Source organism: Centroberyx gerrardi, chromosome 16 (assembly GCF_048128805.1).
Source record: "Centroberyx gerrardi isolate f3 chromosome 16, fCenGer3.hap1.cur.20231027, whole genome shotgun sequence".
NCBI lineage: Eukaryota > Metazoa > Chordata > Actinopteri > Beryciformes > Berycidae > Centroberyx > Centroberyx gerrardi.
Genome location: NC_136012.1, coordinates 12406113 through 12426926, shown reverse-complemented (window position 1 = coordinate 12426926; position 20814 = coordinate 12406113). Strand labels below are relative to the sequence as shown.

At 42.5% G+C, this 20814-nt stretch overlaps 4 protein-coding genes across 6 annotated transcripts; 1 reads left to right on the top strand and 3 right to left on the bottom strand.

The window, feature by feature from the left end:
• Positions 1-516: 516 nt before the first annotated feature.
• Positions 517-6512, bottom strand: LOC139919868 (protein FAM53C-like). Its single transcript, XM_071909734.2, has 5 exons — positions 6482-6512; positions 4025-4277; positions 3840-3900; positions 2909-3756; positions 517-2106 (listed from the first exon to the last, which is right to left on the bottom strand). The coding sequence occupies exons 2-5, from the start codon at positions 4106-4108 to the stop codon at positions 1858-1860; spliced, it is 1242 nt and encodes a 413-aa protein (XP_071765835.2). The 5' UTR covers positions 4109-4277; positions 6482-6512; the 3' UTR covers positions 517-1857.
• A 509-nt stretch (positions 6513-7021) lies between these two features.
• On the top strand, positions 7022-11820 carry phykpl (5-phosphohydroxy-L-lysine phospho-lyase). Its single transcript, XM_071909732.2, has 13 exons — positions 7022-7154; positions 7271-7389; positions 7550-7709; positions 7819-7893; positions 7980-8067; positions 8157-8273; positions 8428-8510; positions 8628-8853; positions 9357-9511; positions 10416-10505; positions 10730-10863; positions 11086-11130; positions 11573-11820. The coding sequence occupies exons 1-12, from the start codon at positions 7096-7098 to the stop codon at positions 11127-11129; spliced, it is 1350 nt and encodes a 449-aa protein (XP_071765833.2). The 5' UTR covers positions 7022-7095; the 3' UTR covers position 11130; positions 11573-11820.
• A 352-nt stretch (positions 11821-12172) lies between these two features.
• hnrnpaba (heterogeneous nuclear ribonucleoprotein A/Ba) lies at positions 12173-15988 on the bottom strand. 3 transcript variants are annotated; one of them, XM_078289171.1, is made up of 9 exons: positions 15933-15988; positions 15158-15439; positions 14585-14753; positions 14342-14500; positions 14105-14236; positions 13921-14011; positions 13561-13716; positions 13363-13448; positions 12173-12927 (listed from the first exon to the last, which is right to left on the bottom strand). In XM_078289171.1, the coding sequence occupies exons 2-8, from the start codon at positions 15412-15414 to the stop codon at positions 13378-13380; spliced, it is 1035 nt and encodes a 344-aa protein (XP_078145297.1). In that variant the 5' UTR covers positions 15415-15439; positions 15933-15988; the 3' UTR covers positions 12173-12927; positions 13363-13377. The 3 variants fall into 3 exon arrangements, with proteins under 3 accessions (XP_078145297.1, XP_071765836.1, XP_071765837.1); XM_071909735.2 differs by having other exon boundaries at positions 15871-15981; XM_071909736.2 differs by lacking the exon at positions 13363-13448 and having other exon boundaries at positions 15871-15981.
• Positions 15989-17676: 1688 nt separating this feature from the next.
• On the bottom strand, positions 17677-20769 carry nme5 (NME/NM23 family member 5). Its single transcript, XM_071909719.2, has 5 exons — positions 20085-20769; positions 19465-19670; positions 18303-18403; positions 18015-18133; positions 17677-17840 (listed from the first exon to the last, which is right to left on the bottom strand). The coding sequence occupies exons 1-5, from the start codon at positions 20223-20225 to the stop codon at positions 17742-17744; spliced, it is 666 nt and encodes a 221-aa protein (XP_071765820.1). The 5' UTR covers positions 20226-20769; the 3' UTR covers positions 17677-17741.
• Between the last annotated feature and the right edge of the window lie 45 nt (positions 20770-20814).

Here is a 20814-nt window from a genome sequence, read left to right as displayed (position 1 = left end):
AATCAGAAAAAAGAGGAAGTGGCTTGTTGATGGGGGGTCAGACCGTCTGTGAAGAAGCATCAGTGGACTGGAAGGAGCGCCCTCACCTTCCACGGCGGAATGGCAAATGTGCCAAGGATGCTGAAGACTTCAATAAAGTTACAGAAACTAAGTCACTATCCCTTGCCAGTTGCCAAACTAACTCCTGTTATCTATCGAAAACTGTTCTTATCCATTTTACCCACTCTTGATTATTTCCAACTGTAACAATTTATTTTTCTTAAACGGCAATTAATCGTTACTGTTATAACTCGGTTTAATCAAAGTTCCTTAGTGAACTTTTTGTTTTACCAGAATGTTATGCATCAATTCGTACTGTTGGTGAAGTCAATAGACAAAATACATTTATATGAAACACCAGTCATGCTGAAATCAACCACTAGGTGTCACAATAATCAATATTGCCCAAACAGATTTGGACCCCGAGTTTCTTTGAATAGAAGACATGACACTTTTTGAAAAAAAAAGTCGTTCTCTATTAAACTTTATTTGTACACAAATTGTGCGAGAGGAATATCTCCATCTGAAAACACATTAAAAATCGTCTCTGAAAGGCCACCAAAATCCTCTGCATCGCTACTGGCTTTATCACACATACACTCACACAGAATCAGCTCAACATGTGTAACCACTGTACAGTACATTATTACATTGTGCCCTATGGGATCCAACTGCAGCATTGATTCAGTTATTCCTTTGACTATTATAGTGCATGTGCCACCCGTTCATAAGTATCTGAATCAGCGCAAATGGAGATTCCAAGAAAAATGTCTGGCCGTGAAACAGAACACTAGAACAGCAAGAGCTCTTTGTACTTCAAGCTTAAGGCATGATCAATTTACAGTATCATCCATAATTATTGTTGACAAGAAATGCATTAATGTTCAAGCAATTGAAAAGTCTCTCACGCCCAAGAAAATATGAACAAAAAGGTTGCAATCCTTTTTGCACTACAAGAAAGCACACCGTTTCCCTTTGATGTCGTAGTGTTATTCCACAGGGTCAAATTAAATGCAGGACAGCATAACCATAGAAGTAGATGTGTGTCTAGAGGGTCTGTTCGTGTAACATGGCAGGGCTTTCAGCAACTGCCATGGCATTCAGGAATGTATCCTAAAAAAATAAAAAAAAAAAAAGAACTACCCGAGCGAGTTTGTTTACGTGCAGATTAATATTCTTATATTGTTTGGGATACTCAAATATTATTTTGAATTACACATGTAAACACTATCCATCTTAAACACCTCACATAAGGTCATATCCAGATTGAGAAACCCAAATAAAATAGCTAGGCTACACCAATACCAGATGGGATACTGACGCATGTTTACATCTTATTCCATTTACTGCTGGCTTTTGCCATGTGTGCAAGTCATTTCCATGGTAATATTCAGAATATTCTGCTTATTCCATTATACAGTGTTATTTGTGATTAGGATATCAAGATGCATATAAACGGCTTATGCTGATTAGGACATAAGTAACGATATGAACTATTAGCCAGAATACTGTGTGCATGTAAACTCACTTATTTACTCATGTGCACATTTTCCTATGGAGTGCTGAACAGGCAGGCACTATGACATTCTTGTGAAATGTTAAAGAGTGAGCTTGCTCAAGTGTTACAATCATGATCATATTGTAGTATTTTGATATCAGCATCTTATTTCTTGGTTCTTTGATTATGAAGAGTCCAGACATGTGCCTTAGGAGGGCAGCGGGTTCCCAAGGACTCTGCCAGAAGAGCGCACATCGCCTACATGTGCGGTTAACATGGTGATGAATGCAGTCGATCACACAGGGAGCACCAAGGAGAGGTCAGTTCTCTTCTATAAGGTTCAAGTCCAGTTCTGTGCAGTCTCTTTCAAAAACAATCTTTTGTCCCCCATCCATTACAGTCCCTTTTCTTTTATCCTCTTCCTCCTCCTCTTCACTTTCACTTAGTGGCCCAATGCTGGTCCGTCCCAGGAACTCGGCAGGGGAGAAGGCAGAGCGCCGGCCTCCCTGGGAAGACTCCAGAACTATGCAGCCACCTGCACCACAGCCCAGGGACTCGCCATTACCAATCTACACAGGAGAGAAAAGTGACATGCACATCATGTGATAATTCTCACTAGGCACTTGATCATATCAACAAATGATTCACCAAACGCATGTGAATATTTATACATGCATTGTTTACAGCACAAATCGAACCATCCCCACTTCTTTCAGCGACCATGTGCTGACTGCCTGAAAATTGCGGGGGGGTGGGGGGGTAATGTCACTAGCAACACCAGGAAGTCAGCATGGATGGCAGTGCCTGGTTGATTCACTGGTTAAATATAGATGGTTTGAGAACAGCGATTTAAGGCTAAGAGTCAATGTGCTTGGCTAGAATGAGTGACCCAACACAGAAACACAAGGGTCAAACCCAAACACAGGGGTGAAACTGCCCGTTAACGCCACACCTCAGAACCCAATCCTGACTGCACTGGTCTGAGTCAGACAGGAATGTGAACAGTTCTGCTTCACTGGTGGGAGAGGGGTGTGGGGGTCAGGGAACCAGAGGCCCACTTCTCACTAATGATCCCAACATAAACAGCAGTCTGTGAGGAGAGAAGCGGGAGAGCTGGTGGCGTGGGGGTTGAGCTTAGCTGTGTTGAGCTGGGGTTGTGGGGGATGGGGTGCTGCTGGAGGCCTCCTGTTGCTCTCCAAGGACCAGAAGAAAAAAAAAAAAAAAAAAAAACACAGTAGGCAAAAAAGCATCCAGACCTGCTGAGGACCTTGTTATTGATAATCCTCTGGACCATTAACATACAGTATGCACAAGTATGAGGAGGTTGGAACCATATAGCTACCATGATTGCTTATCGAGTCTCTTGCTCACCTGAGTCATCTTGCTGAAGTCGAGGCCTGGCCTGGCGCAGGGTAGAACGTCTGGGTCATGGCGTCTCTTCAAGCGAGGCTTGCGCATATCGCAGGGCTGAGAGTGGCATCGTGGCAGGACTGGGCGCAGGACGCGCCTGGAGGAGGATGGTGTACTGCAGGCCGAGGTGGGAGATGCGGAAGAGGCTGGGGGCTCCATGGCAGAACAGCTAGGGATCAAAGCAGAAGCAGGGGAGGGTTGGGGAGGCAGGAGCAGCACAGAGGCCTCCTGAATGTGCACAGGGGAGAGGGAGAAGCGGCGCTGCAGCAGTGAGTGAGAGGGGGCCAGCGGGGCCGGGGAAGAGGAGCAGGAAGAGGGGGCGGGAAAAAAGGTAGAGCAGGCTCCCCTCAGTGTGTCACAGGGGTCCCAGGGGAAGCTCCATGGTAGCGGGGAGTCAGAGGACAGTGCCAAGCTAAAGAAAGTAGGGCTGGAAGAGGAGTGCAGGGAGGAGGTGAGGGAGGAACTAGGGCCACAAAGTGGCAGAGAGCTGGCTCCAGACCCTAAACTGGCCACTCCTCCACTTTGGCAGCCGCGTTTGACAGGAGTCCAAACCTTGGAGGCGCTAGGACGCCAGGTGGAGCGGCACCGAGACAGGTCCTCTGGAACAGAAAGGGAGCGGCAGTGGCGTTTTGGAGGAGGGGGTGGGGGAGGGGAGCTCTGGAAGGCCATGTCTGTGACTGACGTGCTGGGAACTTCAGGTCTGTGGAGAGGTGGTTCTCCAACTTGGACAGGGGGCCATAGGGGGTCCAGGCCAGAGGAAGCATCCAGAAGGTGGGCCTTGGATGATGGGTGCATGGCCAAACCGCTCTCTGGGAATGCAAAGAGATAAACATGTGATTGATATCCTAACCAGTTAGTTGCAAAGATGCTAGGCCCAATTCAATTAACTTACCTGGTGTCGATCCATACGCACTCCATGAGACTGTGGGACTGGAACCGACTGCAGGCAGTGACTGAAACAGCAATATAATGAGTCAAGTACAACACTAGAATCCCTTAAATTTCAAGTGAAATCAAAAAGGGCTTAAGGACAGCCATTGAAAGCACAAGATCACTGAGTTTTTGTATCCAACTCACCACATTCACATTGAATGAGAAAGCCTTGTGATAAGGCTCTTCCAAACTCTGCTTACGGAGCTGCTCTGTGATAAGTGTCACCATAGTTGTAGCTATGACCCAAGGATAGACATGAAGATGAGGAGGAGGAGAACTACAGGTAGTTGGAGTTTAGTTTTGTCAGAATTCTGGCGTGGTTTGTGGCGTCTCCTCGGCACCTCAACCGGCCAGACTGACCAACTTTCTCACTATGCCACCATCATCTTCACGCCACCTAGAGAGGAACAGTGGAGGGACGGAGATAAGACAAGTAGGCATCAGTATGAAATATACCAGCTGAATTTGGCCAAATACAGAAGAAATCACACATCTCAATGAACAGTGACTTTCATAAAATGCCTATAATATAGCTATCAGGTCTTTGACAGAAGCATGATATAAAAGTTACTGATGTGGACTTCTGAAATATGCTACCACTATTATAGTTTAGGGAGGAAAAAAGCCACAGGAGGAGGAACAGAGAACACCTAAATAAGAGTCTTTTGCTGACTAGTCTGACCACACATTGCTATATGAGACTAAGACTAGGATCTATGTGCTGCCTCACGCACACATGAAAGGCAGTCGCAGAAGTTCACTTTCACAAAGGCAGAGAGCACACATGGTGGCTAGGAGTCACAGAACAAAGACCACTTCACATTCCATCGTGCACACTTAGTGGATGAACATAACTATTTCTTGTCTGGACAGCATGCACAAACACAGAATAGTGTAAATTTGAAATTAACACAAAGAAGTAGCACCTAATTGAAAAACTTTGGGAGAATTCCACAGCAATCAAAGCCAATTGGGTCTAATTAAAAACAAGTGATAAGAGCCCAGTCCTTGTAGAGGGCTGTTGAGGAGAATGGAAGGGGGAGGGAGAGAGGAAGAGGGGGAGGATGGGGGAAGTGTGTGAAAAATGAAGGGTTGAAGCACACCACAGTTGCTTTGCAAGGAGGACAAAAGAGAAAATGAAAGTGACCACGTCTCAGGGACATAAATTGCCAGGGCAAAAATCCGAAATGTGTCCGGAGAGCTAAGGACCACAAGACAGTCTAGGTGTCCGTTTCATTCACGCACATTCCTCAGACATTTCTTTGTATGCAAATAGCACAGAGATGGCTTTTAAGATATAATAGTTATTGAATCTAGACACACCCTTGGAGATTAACCTGCACTGGCCCATATACAACATCCTGGCAACCTGTTTCAACCTTTGCACTGCTCTGTAAAATTCTTGTGCACACAAATGTACATTTCATGCTGAAACTAAAACAGAAAGACAATGTATAAACTCACTCTATCCACTGCTTCAAATTATGCAGCACTATGGCCATCTTAATTTGAATGACAAAGCTTGGGGATCTTGAAGTTTCTAGCCTTTAGAACTGAAGAGATTTCTCTTCCTCAACACTTGCTGATGATAGTCACAGATGTGGCCTTCAGGGCCTTCCTCCTTGTGGCAAGCATGGTGCTACAGTGTTAGCACAACTACTTCAACATGAGATTCCAACAGCCAAGCTTCATAACTGGCACAGGGGTTTTGTCTAATCATCATGGGGCAGCAACTACTGAGGCGTTGTTGAAGGGAGAGCTAACCCTATCCAAAGAAATGTGTGATGTATTCAGAATCACTCAAAAGCACAGCTTTCACACAGACAGCTGATTCTGAACTGTAGTCACCATTAAATCTGCCTATAAACTGAAGTTTAGATTAAAAGAAAAAAAAGAGCTGCCAATTTTTTTTATGTGAAATCAGATACATGTAAGTTAATGTGACAATTATTATGGGTAATTCTACATTACAAAACACACTATAATTCTATCAGGTTAATGATGAAGAAGATTGGTCGATTGCTGAAGACCAGTTACAATCGTTGCCCGTCAATGCTGGCAAGCGAGTGAGCTAGCAAACAAGTTTAGGACTGTGCTGTGCAGGTTGCCCTTATCAAATCCAGAAAACAACTAGTAATCCGTCAGCCAATACAAATCTGTGTCCGCTAACGTTAGCTGTAGCACAACTATTCATCTCTGATAACATTCAAGTGCCATGACTCGTTACTTTTAGGCTAGATGCATTGGCTAAATCAGATATAGCGTTAAAATATTAGCTGGTAGGCTAAGTTAGATAGTTAGCTCAGCAACATGATGCAGCCCGTGGGAACTAACCCCACGTTAGCTGGCTTATGTTAGCTGGTAGGCTAACAAGTGCACTAACAGCTAGCGTTAGCCTGCTAACATTAGGCCTGTTTACTACTGGTTAATGTGTTGTCATTCTACCAAGTTGCGACCACAATTCGTAAAACTATAATATAAGAAAGGACATTCATTACTACAGTGACTGGGCTGATAATCTATCTCTAAATCACTGTAGCGTTAGCTAGTTTACGATGCTTGCTTGCGAGCTAGCTTGCTACAGCTGTCCTGATGTATTACCTGCATTCCGTGTTTCCTTAGCAACCGAAAGCTGCACACAGTGCACAGGACGGAAAGTAGTTTCGCGGAGTATTTATACCCTTTGGACGATACCAATACAGAGGTGTTAGAAATACTATGTCCAGAAAAAAATCGTAATTTTGACCATAACCCTTAATATTAATTGTTCTAGCAGTAAACATATATGTATCAATATGCAATTCATTAATGTGCTCTTAACTGAAAAATAATTTTCTATATTTTAGACTTCTTTATGTACGTCTCTTTCCCCCGGTAACGCCCCCAATCAAGCACTCTTCCTGAATAAAGCAAAATAGCTTTAACAATTAATAGCGACAGTCAAACATAAAAACATTTTTTATTTAGTACAGTGTAATATGTACATAGATTTATTTGGGAAAAAGGGTTCTATGCAAAATACCACAGTGAAACCTGAGTGAAACATACGATGGTTATGAATGACGCATGCGTAGTGGATGAGAGCCATTGGAGCCGCTATCGCAAAATAACACCACATTACTCTTTTGATGAGTGTCTGGAGTCCGTAGTCCGTTTTACTCATATTGAGTTATCTTGGCATTCTAGTATACAGACAAAGAGAAAGCAAAGACGGTATGGCATTAGAAAAATTCAGAAAAGAAGATACTCTTGCAATGAGAACGAAATTGATCGGGTAAGTCGAAGGAGAAGAGTAGTGAGGCGTCAGTTAATGTTATGTTCTGCTAATAGCCATATTTTGCAACACTGCGAAAGCGTCAAGGTCAATGATACGTTTTCTTTTAATTTCAGGCAATCTTGTAGACTCTTTTATTCAGACGACCCGGTGAAAATAGTGAGAGCAAGAGGACAGTACTTATTTGACGAAAATGGCATGCGCTATTTGGACTGCATTAGCAATGTTCATCATGGTAAAACTTTTTTACCTTCGTTCACCAGCTTTCTATAACAATTCCCTTGTTGTGTAACGTTAGACGCTTGAACATTTGAAAAGAAATATGAACAATTCAACTGTGCCTCCTAGTGGTGAAAGTGTCGATGAGCTGATAACAACGCATGTGTCTATTGTAGTGGGCCACTGTCACCCCAGCATTACACAGGCTGCAACAGCTCAGATGGAGCTCCTCAACACCAATGCACGCTTCCTACATGACAACATAGTCCTGTATGCAGACCGCCTGGCTGCCACCCTGCCTGAGAAGCTGTGTGTCTTCTACTTTGTCAACTCTGGGTAAGCAATGGTGCCATTGCCACCAACGGCCTCATGTCCTCACAGAATGACAGCCTCGATAGCCTAAAAAGTGGCATTCCCAGTAATGTTATATCTGTTCACTTGACAGTTCAGAGGCCAATGATCTTGCACTACGCTTGGCCCAGCAGTACACCCAACATGAAGACGTCATCGTGCTTGACCAGTAAGGTTTCTATTTCGATGCATCAGATTAACTTGCTGACCATACACTTCCATATCAATTACAATGCAACTCTCCTTCTACACTAGTGCTTACCATGGGCATCTTATGTCCCTCATCGACATTAGTCCGTACAAGTTCCGGAAACTGGCAGGACAGAAAGAATGGGTTCATGTGGTGTGTAAGCTTATATAACCATCATTTCACAAACTGCTGACCAACAGTGGACATCTTCCTTTCTAAAAGGATGGGTTTCGTCCTCCTAGGCACCCTTACCAGACACCTACAGGGGCACATACAAAGAGAACCACCCCAACCCAGCCCAAGCGTACGCTGACACTGTAAAAGACGTGATAGACGAGGTGCACAGGAAAGGTCGTAAGGTACAGTCTGGTAAAATCCAGTGCTGCCTGAATGAAATCTCTCTTTATCTGACAGAGAACACTCATAATAGCATTAAACAGTATAATAAACATAATCAGTGCATGTTTCTACTCCTTATTTACCACTCTTTACATGCTTTCTTGCCTTCCATAGATCTCTGCGTTCTTTGCTGAGTCATTGCCAAGCGTTGGAGGACAAATCATTTTGCCCCAAGGATACTCAACTAAAGTTGCAGAGTGAGTAGTGACTCACATGTCGGAAAACATGTCCGTGAAGCAATTTCAGGCTCGATATTTGCCTGGGCACGCAAAAGACAGTGGTGACATGGTGTGTCTCTCCTGTGCTCTCCACAGATATGTGCGCTCTGCTGGCGCAGTGTTTGTGGCAGACGAGGTGCAGACAGGCTTTGGACGTGTGGGGAGTCACTTCTGGGCTTTCCAGCTGCAGGGGGAGGATTTCTGTCCCGACATAGTAACCATGGGCAAACCGATGGGCAACGGCCACCCCCTGGCATGTGTGGCAACCACAGTAGAGATAGCTGGGGCGTTCACAGCCAACGGAGTGGAGTACTTCAATACGGTGACTGTGGCTGCTGTAATAGGAATAAATGCTCTTGCAAATTGGCATCCACATCTTTTCACCAGCTATGAACACAATAAAGTTCAAGTAATGATACTTTTGATGTAAAACAAAGGATGTATTTATTTTTATGATATAGTTTACCATCTTTTTAGGCTGACATAAACCCTGACATTCATAGTTCATAATATTATGTTACATCATAGTAAGTAGTATTAAACTGATGTAATATGTTATGTGAAGATGGGGTCTTTTAAGGGAACAAAGCATAAATTAATTCTTATAATTCGTATAATTTCTTTTTGTTTCTATTGGTGGATGTTTGCCTTACAATGATCACTGACTGGAAGTCGTTTTTTCAATTTTACTATTTTACTATTCAGCAAAACGGCCGATAAGGTTATTTCTGTGGAAATACTTATTTAAGACATTTGGTTTGGCGTAAGCATGCATACGTCAAAGTGAAAATTAAATAATTTTGTTTTTCTTCTGACTTCATGCAGTTCGGAGGGAACCCGGTGTCCTGTGCAATTGGCCTGGCAGTCCTCGATGTGATAGAGAAAGAGGACCTAAGAGGAAACGCCATGAGGGTGGGAGCACATCTCAAAGACTTGCTCTCAAAGCTACAAACACGACATCAAATAATTGGAGATGTCCGGTAAGGGTGCAGTGACTAGTGCAGTCAGGGTGCAGCAGGTTTATTTAAAAGATCATTCTCAAAGTTATCAAAGTTATTCATACACAACTTCTTTTAAGTAGTTGGGATCTTAAACACTTAAGTCTATCCTCAAACAGAATCCATGTCATTCAGAATCAGAATAAGGGCTACGTAGAGATGCACTGATATCACTATTTCACTGCCAACACTGACTCAGAGTAGTGATATTAAAGTATCCTACTAGACACAACATGAACCTGTACCACTGATATTAAAGAAAAACATATTTATTTTGAAACCACACCCTAAAACAGGAGACATAACAAGTTTTGCTAATGATGTCAATCAAACTAATTAATGCATTAGCAAATAGTTGCAAGTCAACATACTTGTCTTCACATTACACATTGGTGGTATTTATATGAACTCCATAAAGTATCAAGGAATTATAGTAGTTTGAAGAAAATATTTAATATGAAAATATATGCAGCAAGGTGCTCTGAAATCTAATCAGATCATCTGCTCTATAGGGGGAACATGTGGTGTAAGAGTTTCTATCATGTATGTTCTTGAGTTACTGCGTTCAGAAGAATGTGTACACACAGATGCCACCGTGACGACATAACGTCCTGCATACTATGGCATGTACCATGGTGGCGGGTAATAAAAATGAAATTGTCCATGTGTGCCAGATACCTTAGTGACCCTTGTCCCAAGAAATGTATTCAATGTAATTGGGTTTCGGAGTTTTGATGGCAAATGATATTAGATGTAGATATTTTGCTATAGGGTTTAGTAAATTAACACCTGTGTGAAACAAACTTTTAAAGACGGTGTGTATGGCTGCATAGCTATGCATTCTGGGTTTCAGGCAGTGCATCAATCCATTCTTGATTCTTTGCAGAGGGGTGGGGCTGTTTGTGGGCCTGGAGCTTGTGACAGACAGAGAGCAGAGGACGCCTGCCACAGACGCAGCATCCAGGGTGGTGAAGAGGTAAGAGGTTAAAGTGCAAAAGTCATGACTGGCTAGTCACAGGGTAAAGGGTAGTGCATGTTTTGGTTATAACCTGCCAAACAAGTTGTCAGTATGATTTGCAGACACGTTCACAAAATGGCCACTCAAAATACCTCCAAAACCACCAATTTGTTCTCTGCAATGTTGCGTTCTATCTTTGGACTCAAGGACAGCATTGGGAAATGTTTTATCTGCTATATCAGGTTGAAAGAGGAGGAGCGAATCTGTGTCAGTACAGATGGGCCCTGGGAGAATGTCGTGAAGTTTAAACCTCCCATGTGCTTCAGTATGGAAGACGCAGAGCTGGTGGTACAAAGCATTGACCGCATCCTCACAGGTTAGTTACACAGGCTGGACTGATCAAATAAGACCATCTATACACTCTACCTGTTACCATATGATTGACCGTGGATACGTTTCTAGTTGATTCAGATACATAACATTGAATACAATGAGGGTAAAAATCTTAACACCATTTTAGAGATCCACAGAAGTATTCAACAGATCACGCACACATATAGGAGCATAAAGATTTATCAAATTTCCTTTGTTCTCCTAGACATGAAGACCAATGACCTTAAACGGGAAAATGAAGACATCTAAGGTTTGTTAAACCTGTAGAAAAAAATTTTAATAGCATCAGACATTGTGAGACGGTCACATTCAGAAGGTTCAGAGGTAGAGATATGAAGATCTTTATACTTGAGGCTCCAGTAGATGAAACAATTTCATTCATTTCACTTTGGCAGAGCATGTTGCCGTTTTCCACTCACCACTGCTGACCACTGTGGGACCCGTAGTCGCTACCATATACTTTGTTTTGAAAGTCTGATCTTATAGACTGACTTTATATATTCTTATGACAATAAGTTACTTTGTTCTATCAAAGCTTAGAGCTAGGGAAACCCTGAATGACAGTTGAGACAGTAGATCTTCAGGACAGCCAATATTGGATGACTGCTCTCGAATTCCTGCGGAGCTGTGCATGCTACAAGTCAAACTGACTACCTAAAGTGAAATATCCCTTTCATTCTGTTCCTTTATAGGCATTCAGTGCCAATACCTGGTATTCATTTTGTGGAACAAAGTGAGAACCACATGCAGTCCGTTCTGCCAATTGAAGGTATCTGCACTTTCAGACGTTGATAATTGTACTGGAATTGATGACAGCTACAGCGGATCATGACATACTACCTGGGAGACCACCATTAACAGAAGAAAATAATGGAACACTAATATGCTTTCAGATACATTTCTAATGAAGATAAACCAATAAACATTTTAAAACACTTATCCCAATTCACGTCTTTTTTTTTTTCTTACCCACAGTAGCAATTTTGAAGATACCAATCTTGACTTAATACTTCTTGGCAACATGTTCTCAAGACACAGTATGGTTGAGATAAGCACTTACCAGAGCACTACCTTTTAACTCCAGGACATTCACAAACATACTCAAGTATCGCAGTTTCACATCTAGTGGGGTGAGTATTAAAACTTAACCTGTTATCCTGCAGGCAGCGAAGCCCTCTCCCACAGCTTCCAAAGAGAAATCCGTAGATATTAGCATTACCCAAGACAAAACAAGCAAGCCATTTAACAGTACAAAACATTTAACATTAACTTTACAAATAATAACAAAAGGATCCATTTGTAATATAAACCAAAAGTTTATTTCTACCAATTTGCCCAAGACACTAGAGGAATGAGTTTCCAGTGAGAGAGGGAGTGCCCTCTTACATTAACAGGCTTGCGCTCGGCTGTATCATAACACTAGTAAAGCCACTTAAAATTGCAGACATGATGGGGGAAGAATCTCCTTAAAAGCCAAAAGAAACAAAAAAAAAACAAAACAAAAAAAATATATGCTGGTTGTCCTCGTCTACTTAGCCAACTGCAAACATACACTTGACACGCTTACAATGAACCCTTTGATTAGTTTAAATCCCTTATCTTGCCTCACCCCACATCTGAAGCCATGCAACTCGCATCAAACACTCAGCACGGGAGAAAAGAACTAAAGATCTAGAAACACCAAAAGAAAAAAAAAAAAAAAAAAAGAAAAAAAAAAAGCAAAGTTGTTTTTATTCATGAGCTTCAAAAGCTCTTGCTCCTGCTCGTTGGTAAATCCAGTAGACATGTAAAATACAACCATACAATACATTAGATTCAAAAAGGTACCAAAAAGTACAGTAAAAATAACACTTCCATCTCTGGAAATGTAAATGGACACAAAACAATATAAAATAAAAAGTGGAAAAGTGACATTTGCTTCCCCAGTTCCTCACTTGATCTGTACAAATGGAGCATGAGTCCAAATTTCTGCCAACTCCAAAGGAAAAGCCAGAGCCCATGTTCGCTGTGGCCGGACCATGGGTTTCTTTTCTTATTTACTTTAGACCTTAAGAGAAAAACACGGTGCTTAACGTTACTGAGAATAACCAAATATGGCATGCAGTTACAGACAGACAGACAAGTGCATGGATGAGTTTGACAGGTCAGTGAATGGACACAGACACACCTAGGGGGGACACGACCACTAGCTGCCACACCCAGCACCCCAGTGAAAGGCCCTTATTCCTAGTCTCAACCACCACCACCTCAACCCTTATTGATCAAGTAGTGTTTGTAGGGATGCATCTTAAAATGGTTGGCACGTGGAATGAATCCATCTTTAATGATTACAGACCCCACGACACAGCCCCCCCCACCCACCCCCCTCCCCCACCACAATGTTTGAATGGATTTAGACTAGATGGAGAAATTTTGAGTCAAAAAGGCACTAATGGTTACAGCTATGTTGTCGTATTACCATAGATGATGCAAAAATGCATACCTGCACTACATGTGATCAGTATGGCTTGTAGCTACTCTGGTGGCCTCCACGTCTTGGAGTTTTCCCATAGCTTGTATTGCCCTGGTCTGGAGGACAAGAGAAAAAGGGACTGAGTTCTTCTGTACAACAAGGAGGACCAAGAAAATAAAGTTTCTCTCATTCTTAGTTTTTTTTTTCCTGGGGGCAGTTATCGCTTACTGTAGTCGTAGCCACCCCCATAGCCGTAATATCCAGCCGTGTAGTCGTAGTTGCCGTAGCCGCCGTATCCGTAGCCTTGCTGTCCGTAGCCGTAGCCCTGGTTGTATCCCTGGTTCCAGTAGTTGTTGTAGCCTTGGTTCCAGTTCTGGCCCTGGCCTAGAAACAACAGGTAAAACCTCTATAGAGATGCTCTAGCACATAGGACTCACATAGGTTGTTGTCTGCATACTCATTACAAATCAATGTAGTTCACGCAATGAAGAGGTTGATAGTAAGCAAACAAATCAGAAGTCTCTCAATCAATGTAGTTCAAGCAATGACATCATGATAGTCAGCAAACAAAGCAGTTGTGGCGCTTACCTCCACGGCCCCTTCCACGTCCCCCGTATCCACGGCCACCATACTGCTGCTGCTGGTAAACCTCTTTGGGCTGCGCTATTTTGATCTCACACTGGAACACCACACAAATGCACATTAGACTGCAGCGGAAAGGATTTCTAGTCACAAAACACTAGTACGAGTACATTGCGTGCTGCGCCTTTACCTTGCTTCCACTGACGTTATGGAATTTTTTTTCCAAAACTTTCTTGACTGGAGCCTCTTCCTTATATGTGATGAATACAAAGCCCCTCCTCTTATCTGTCTTTGGATCTTGTGGAAGCTCAATTGTCTCGATCTGCAGGAAACGAAAATGAAAGCTATTGGAGCAGCCAACATTGTTAAGAATACAGCAGCCATGCAATAAACTGATATACATTCACAAACCCGCTCAATACCGTACCTCTCCAAAGGTTCCAAAGTACTCCTGGATTACTTCCTTTTCTGTGTCTGGATTGAGGCCTCCCACAAAGATTTTCTTGACCGGCTCCTTCTTCATGGCCATGGCCTTCTTGGGGTCGATCTGTCGGCCATCTAGCCTGTGCTCCTTCTGTTCCAGGACCTAAAAGAGAAACATTAAAATCAGCTCTCTTCTGATCATAACAGAATTCCTAAACACCTTGCATAACCCATTGTTTCCACTCACCTTTTCTACACTGGCTGCTTCTTTAAAGAGAATGAAGCCGAAGCCTCTTGACCGGCCTGTCTGCTGGTCCATCTTTATGGTGCAGTCTGTCACCTCACCAAATTTAGAGAAGTAATCTTTGAGATCCTTCTTACTCGTGTCCCAGCTGAGGCCGCCGACAAACATTTTCCTAACCATAGAAAGAGGAAAAGGTTTACCATTACAGCACTGCTACAGCCACAACTTTATGGGGAGGGGGTGGTGGACAAGTGCACAAACTGTTCTAGAACATCTGTTGCCACCGGTGACGTAGGAAGGCTGGGGAGCTAGTCGCTGCCCGCTCCACCGGATTGTTTTATAACGTTAATTAAATAGATTGAAAACCATTGGGATGCGACCGCAGTATAAATCGCATGCCCGGAGATACACATAAGCCAATACATGTTAGATTTGATCCCTGCTCAAGTGCCCATCCCCCCTCCGCTCTGCACATGGCGCCAACAAAGCCCGGCGGAACAAAGGAACACGGCAAACCGTGGGTGCTTTACTGCTGCCGGCTACACAAATTCATCCACATTAAGCTGTTTAACTCACCCGGCATCCTCCTCGCCTTTGCTGGCGTTAATCTGGCCGCCCTCCGAGGCACCGTTTTGCGAATCCCCCTCCGCTGCCTCTTCCGCACAGGCTTCAGGCCCTGCGTCCTCCCCGCATTCATTCACGGCTTCGACTTCGGCTTCGGCTTCGCCTTCCCCTTCGTTCCCCTCCTCGGTGTGCCCGGCTCCGTTAAAATCCTCGTCGCCTTCGTGGCCGTTTTCTGATGTTTCCATAAACTGCTGCTCAGTGTCAGACATTTTGAACTAGTATGATCCCTTTTCCCTGAAGAAAAAGAAATAATTTGGTTACACAGCGGCGGCGATTATATAATCCATGATGCCGTACATGCTTCGCCATTTATGCTGTGCCAATGCATACATTTCCCACCATTTTGGCCGGCAAGATCGCCTTCCATACATTCAAAGAGAGCCACGCTTCTTGTAATTTCAGCAAATGGCAAGAAAGTAACCATATTAGTCTACAACAGAGTGACCACTCAGCATTTACCAGTGAATTTTAGCTAGAGGGAAAGATTAGAAACATTTTAACAAGCTGTATCGCACTGATAAACCAAGCCTGGACCGTACAACTCAATTCGCAGTTACGTAATGCGGAGGCCGTGCTCGCTACACTATGTTTTTGTAATAGCAAACATCTAAACAACATCCACTTGAAAAAACGAACGATGAATCTACTAGAATCAGAGTACTTACGCAAGTATTTAATAAACAAATTGAGCGTAATGGATGCAAAAGAAGCCCGAAAAGCTGCTTACTGATCACACAAACGGAGAGCTCTCTTCAAGATGGATTCTCCCATACGACGCCAACTCGTGGTTGGTTTTATAGAACCGGTAGAAAAAAACGACGTTTCAGCCAGGAAGCCATTTGATTTGACCATCAGCACTGCCATTCATAGCACTAACCAATTACAGACGCCCATTTCTTTTTTTACAGAAGATGTTCACGCCCTTTACACACAGGAACTTTCAGTACCTTTTCTGCTTCTAGGTACATTTTTGGGACACTAGATAATATTGACTCGTCATGTTAGCACTTGGAGAAGGGCCACACTGTTGTGTTGCATAATCTTTCACTGTTTTATAATTAACTTTATTAACTTTGCTTTGATTTACTTAGAATTTGACAAATGAAAATATAATCGCAAGCAACGATCGTACAGTTCGGGTCCATGTGTGAATGTGGAAGATTTGTCAGTGGTCACTAGGTGTGTGGCAAATGTGCAAAATGTAGGTCTTGGGGTCTGTGCATGTGTCTATTTATATTACTCTGGACAGCTAAATGCACAAAGTGCTGCCATAGAGCCCCTTTTTAGTGATTTGCATGGCTGGACATTTGTGAAGTGGTAACACTGGACAAGACAACTTTCAAAGAGAAATGATCAGTAGGGAATAGACATCTTTCTAGGAAACAACGCTTGTCTCTTTTTTTCTTTAGAATTTAACTAACTCTGATGTTTTGACCTGTCCGATAGTAGGGAATTCATTTGATACACCCATACAAAAATGAACAAAAAATTATTTCATAAACAAACGCTCTTCACTCTATCACAACCCTCTGCCCTGCCCCAACATGATGAGTAAAGAACCACATAGATGAAGCTACAACCATATAAACATAGGCCAAATAGCCTACAGTCTAATAAGAGAGGCTGAATCAAACATCCTTACCTTTCTACCATTTCAAGTCTCTGATCATAATGACAGTCGCAATGGTTTTAGGGATTCATTTCTTACATAAACATACTGATAGCTGCCATGCAAAGTGTTGGGAGGCAGGTCCCTTTGCTGGTAACAGTACTTTGAGTGTTTGACAATGAATTAATTTAGAGTTTGTGAGTTAGTATTGGAACCAGTTTCTGAAGAGCAGCCAGAATTGGAGTCAGCGGCAAGGCAGGTAGGCCACAAAATGTCTTTTAACGCTTGATTCAGCTTACTTATCATTCTCAACCACCCTAGTTAAACAATTCATGCGATTCATTCAAGTGCGAGTGATTCAGCAGGTATGAGCAGATTAGACATCCTGAATGACAGGATTCCTGATCAGATTCAGCAACTCAATTGCTAACTCCTGAACACATTGATTTATTCAGAGGGTCAAGTCACCTGGCAGGAAGGAGTACTTTGTTAAAAAATGAACAAGTTCCAGATATGCAAGTTATTGAGTGATTGGGACGGGGTCCTATTGAGTGTGTTCTTTGATTGAAAATTTGATTCAATTTGTGAATACTAAAAGGTGCGACTCCCTCTCAGTGTCTAAAAATAGATCTCTATTTATTAGTTAAAGCCATGATGTTTCAGTTCATCAGACCTGAGGTCTATCCTAGTATGCATTTTTACATTTAAGGTTAGCATCTCTTCACTTGTTGCTGGAGCATGGATTTCCTTTGATTCAGTTTGTGAGTCAAATCACTCACTTTAAAGAGTTGGCCACCGCTGTTTTTCATTTCAGTTTACCAGAGAACAAGCAAAACACGGATAGTGGCAAAATGGCATTTTATTACATCACAGGACTGAATACAATTGCTTGAAAATGACGTTGTCTGAAATGACATATTCTCCCCTCTATATCACCTGTTGTCCCTCTGCTTCTTCTACAATGGCTCCATCATATATTTGAGGCTTGTTTGGATTGTTTGTGACCAGCCAGTTAGCAAGCCAAATCTATTGAGAATGGGAACAAAAATGCAGGACAATGGCATAAGATGTTTGAGGGCCCAAAACTCAACAAAAGCAAACATATCATGGTAACGGTGACACTCAATGGCAATACATAATTAGATAATGGTTAAATCTGTCCTGTTGCATATCTTAACTATGGGACATTGTTATACATACACAGGGATTGAGTGGCTTCTGCTTGCAGAGCTCAGTGAGTCCACGGAGCAGAGTTGGGTTCACATACTTGCTCAGGTACTCTTTGGCTGCTTCTCCCCTTGGAATGGGCTCGATTACAGCTGGAGTGAGAGGTGTGGGGGGTACAGAATGGTAAGTGTTCACAAAATGAACAATGCATTTATATAACAAAAAAGTGTGTGTGTGTGTGTGTGTGTGTGTGTGTGTGTGTGTGTGTGTGTGTGTGTGTGTGTGTGTGTGTGAGAGAGAGAGAGAGAGAGGGAGACTCACTGTTGGGGAACATGTACTTGATCTCCCTCACAGCTGCAGTGAACGTCTCGCTGCCATGCAGTGCATTACGCAGGTCAGAGGTGCCATACTTCGCTCTCAGGCTGTGGAAGAGATAAAGCATACTTTGTGAAAAAAAAAAAAGTTCCTGCTATGGTTGTCATGATGTCATGAGAGCAAAAATGTAACATAACATTATACAAGACCAAGAATCATGATACCAAGTCATATCATGACCCACACTACAGAGCACAGCTGATAGTTTGATGAATTGAGTCCAAACTACAGACGCTGTTTTAACAGTGCAAATTTCAAACTTCTACTAGTTTGTTTTGTCATTATTAGTAGTGCTCAAACAATACAGGAGTTTGGGCCCAATAGCAACATCAGTTAAAGGGGAGGAAAGTTTACACTATCTACTGACAAAGATTTTCTTTGTTGGTTGTGTGAGAGATTGACATTTGAAAAGATTTTTCTCACATTATAATCATGGGAAATATACTAATCCACATAGGACTATATTCAATGTGATTTGTGCGGTGAAAATATGAATAGTTTCAGAATCAACTATAAGTGAATGTGCATATATCTTATTCAAGCTGATTTAAATCTGTGCACCAGTTCCATATATGCCAATACTAAAAAGCATGTACTGACCCAACATTATCTTTACGTTTTTTATATATGCATGATGTGCATATTTTTTCATATAATGCCTCCATCACAATCTGCTGTCCTGTCTGGACCATAAATTGTAATCATTACGATGCTGATACTTTGTGGAACTATTGTGACACCATGATCTGCACGCACAGTAAAGCATATAGCATAAATGCCTACATTAGGATAGTGGAATAAACAGTGGTACTGATAGAATTTCCAAGTACACCGAAGCTCTGTTGTAGATGAACCAGCCTTTGTTTTAAGACAGACACTTAACCTCAAATGCATCTTATGTTAGCAGGCACTTGGGTGGCTTGCATGGTTACATGGGCTAGATTACAAGCAGAGTTTGTGTCTACACCCCGCTTTCCATCAGTGGCCCAATGGAAACACCCAACAAATAATACAATTTATATAAAAAAAAACCTGACAGATGTGCAACAGGAGAAACAGACTGGATAAAGGAAACTTTTAATCAACTCCTTATAACTAATAGACTGACCATTCCGGGTGCGTCTCCCTGGCCTTGGTGCTGTTGACAGGCCCTATGATGGCCTTCCAGTGGGCAATGGCATTGTCCCGGGCCAGTGTCAGGGCAATGATGGGACCGGAGCTCATGAAGGCAGTCAAACTGGGAAAGAAGAGCTTTCCATACTGCTCTGCGTAGAAGTCACTGCACTGCTCTGGACTTAGCTGCAGCTTCCGCCTCTGCCAAGGATGAGGTGAATGATACACTGAGTAAATGGTGTCTGTGGGAGAGGCATTTGACACCATCCACATGCCATTTAATGCAGTAGTTGGCCTAAACCCACTCCTGGCTTCACTCCAGTCTTTCCTATGCAAATGAATTCACAATCTATGCACAATTCAAAGCAGTGTAGGCCACTAAACCTAAAATAATGGGGTAATAAGTCTTGAAGTTTGTCACATGTATATGAAAATACATAACCTGCACTGTCTTGGTAACAGGCTACTAAACACAAAGACTGAACTCTCATGTACCCTCCTTAAAATTGTAAAACGCTGTAATTTTCCCTTGCCTGTATAAGGCATGTGAATGTCATCCAACAGTGTTCCAGGTATCAAGCTCAAGATAAGTTTTCAAAGTAACATTACACCAACCTGCAAAATAGTGAAGCCAGATTTGAGGATAATGTCCTCAATCTCCTCTGCTTTGTGGATGGCATCTGGTTTGATCAGTGCCAGAGTTCTCTCCACGTAAATGCGAGGACATGGTATGTTCACTTGTTGAGTTTCGTCCATCTTCCTCTGAATACAGCTTCAGCACAAGCATCTGTTTAACGCTGGCTAGCGCTACCTAACGTTAGCTAAGTTAGCTTGTGTTGGTTTGACTCCGTCAGGTCAATCAACGGACCGCTAACTTAAGCAGTTAGGTTAACAGTAGCAATATTGGCACTAAATTAAGAACCAACGTGACATTTACTGGATAACCAAATCAATTACGATTACTTTACTTATTTCTACAGACGTTAACTGTTAGTAAAACAATTGAAAAGCTCAGACTCGCTTGTTTAAATTACCACCCCCAGACGTTCCGACTGCTCTGTTAGTCACCGTTGCTAGGACACCATCCAGTCTACGGCAAATGAAGAAGGCCAATCTATGCAAACAGTAATGTGGCCAAGCCTGCCTTTAATGAAACCAGTTTGACCTGCTGTGTAAACTAGTGTTGGGATTCACAAAAAATGACAATAACGGTTTGTTACAGTTCTGTGGTGTGTATTAGAAGACTGTAAAGAACGCAGTTAAATAAGTCAAAAATAAAAAATATATCCACCATTAGCAGTGTTAAACCAAGATCTAGCAGTGTTTAAACCAAGATCCAGCAGAG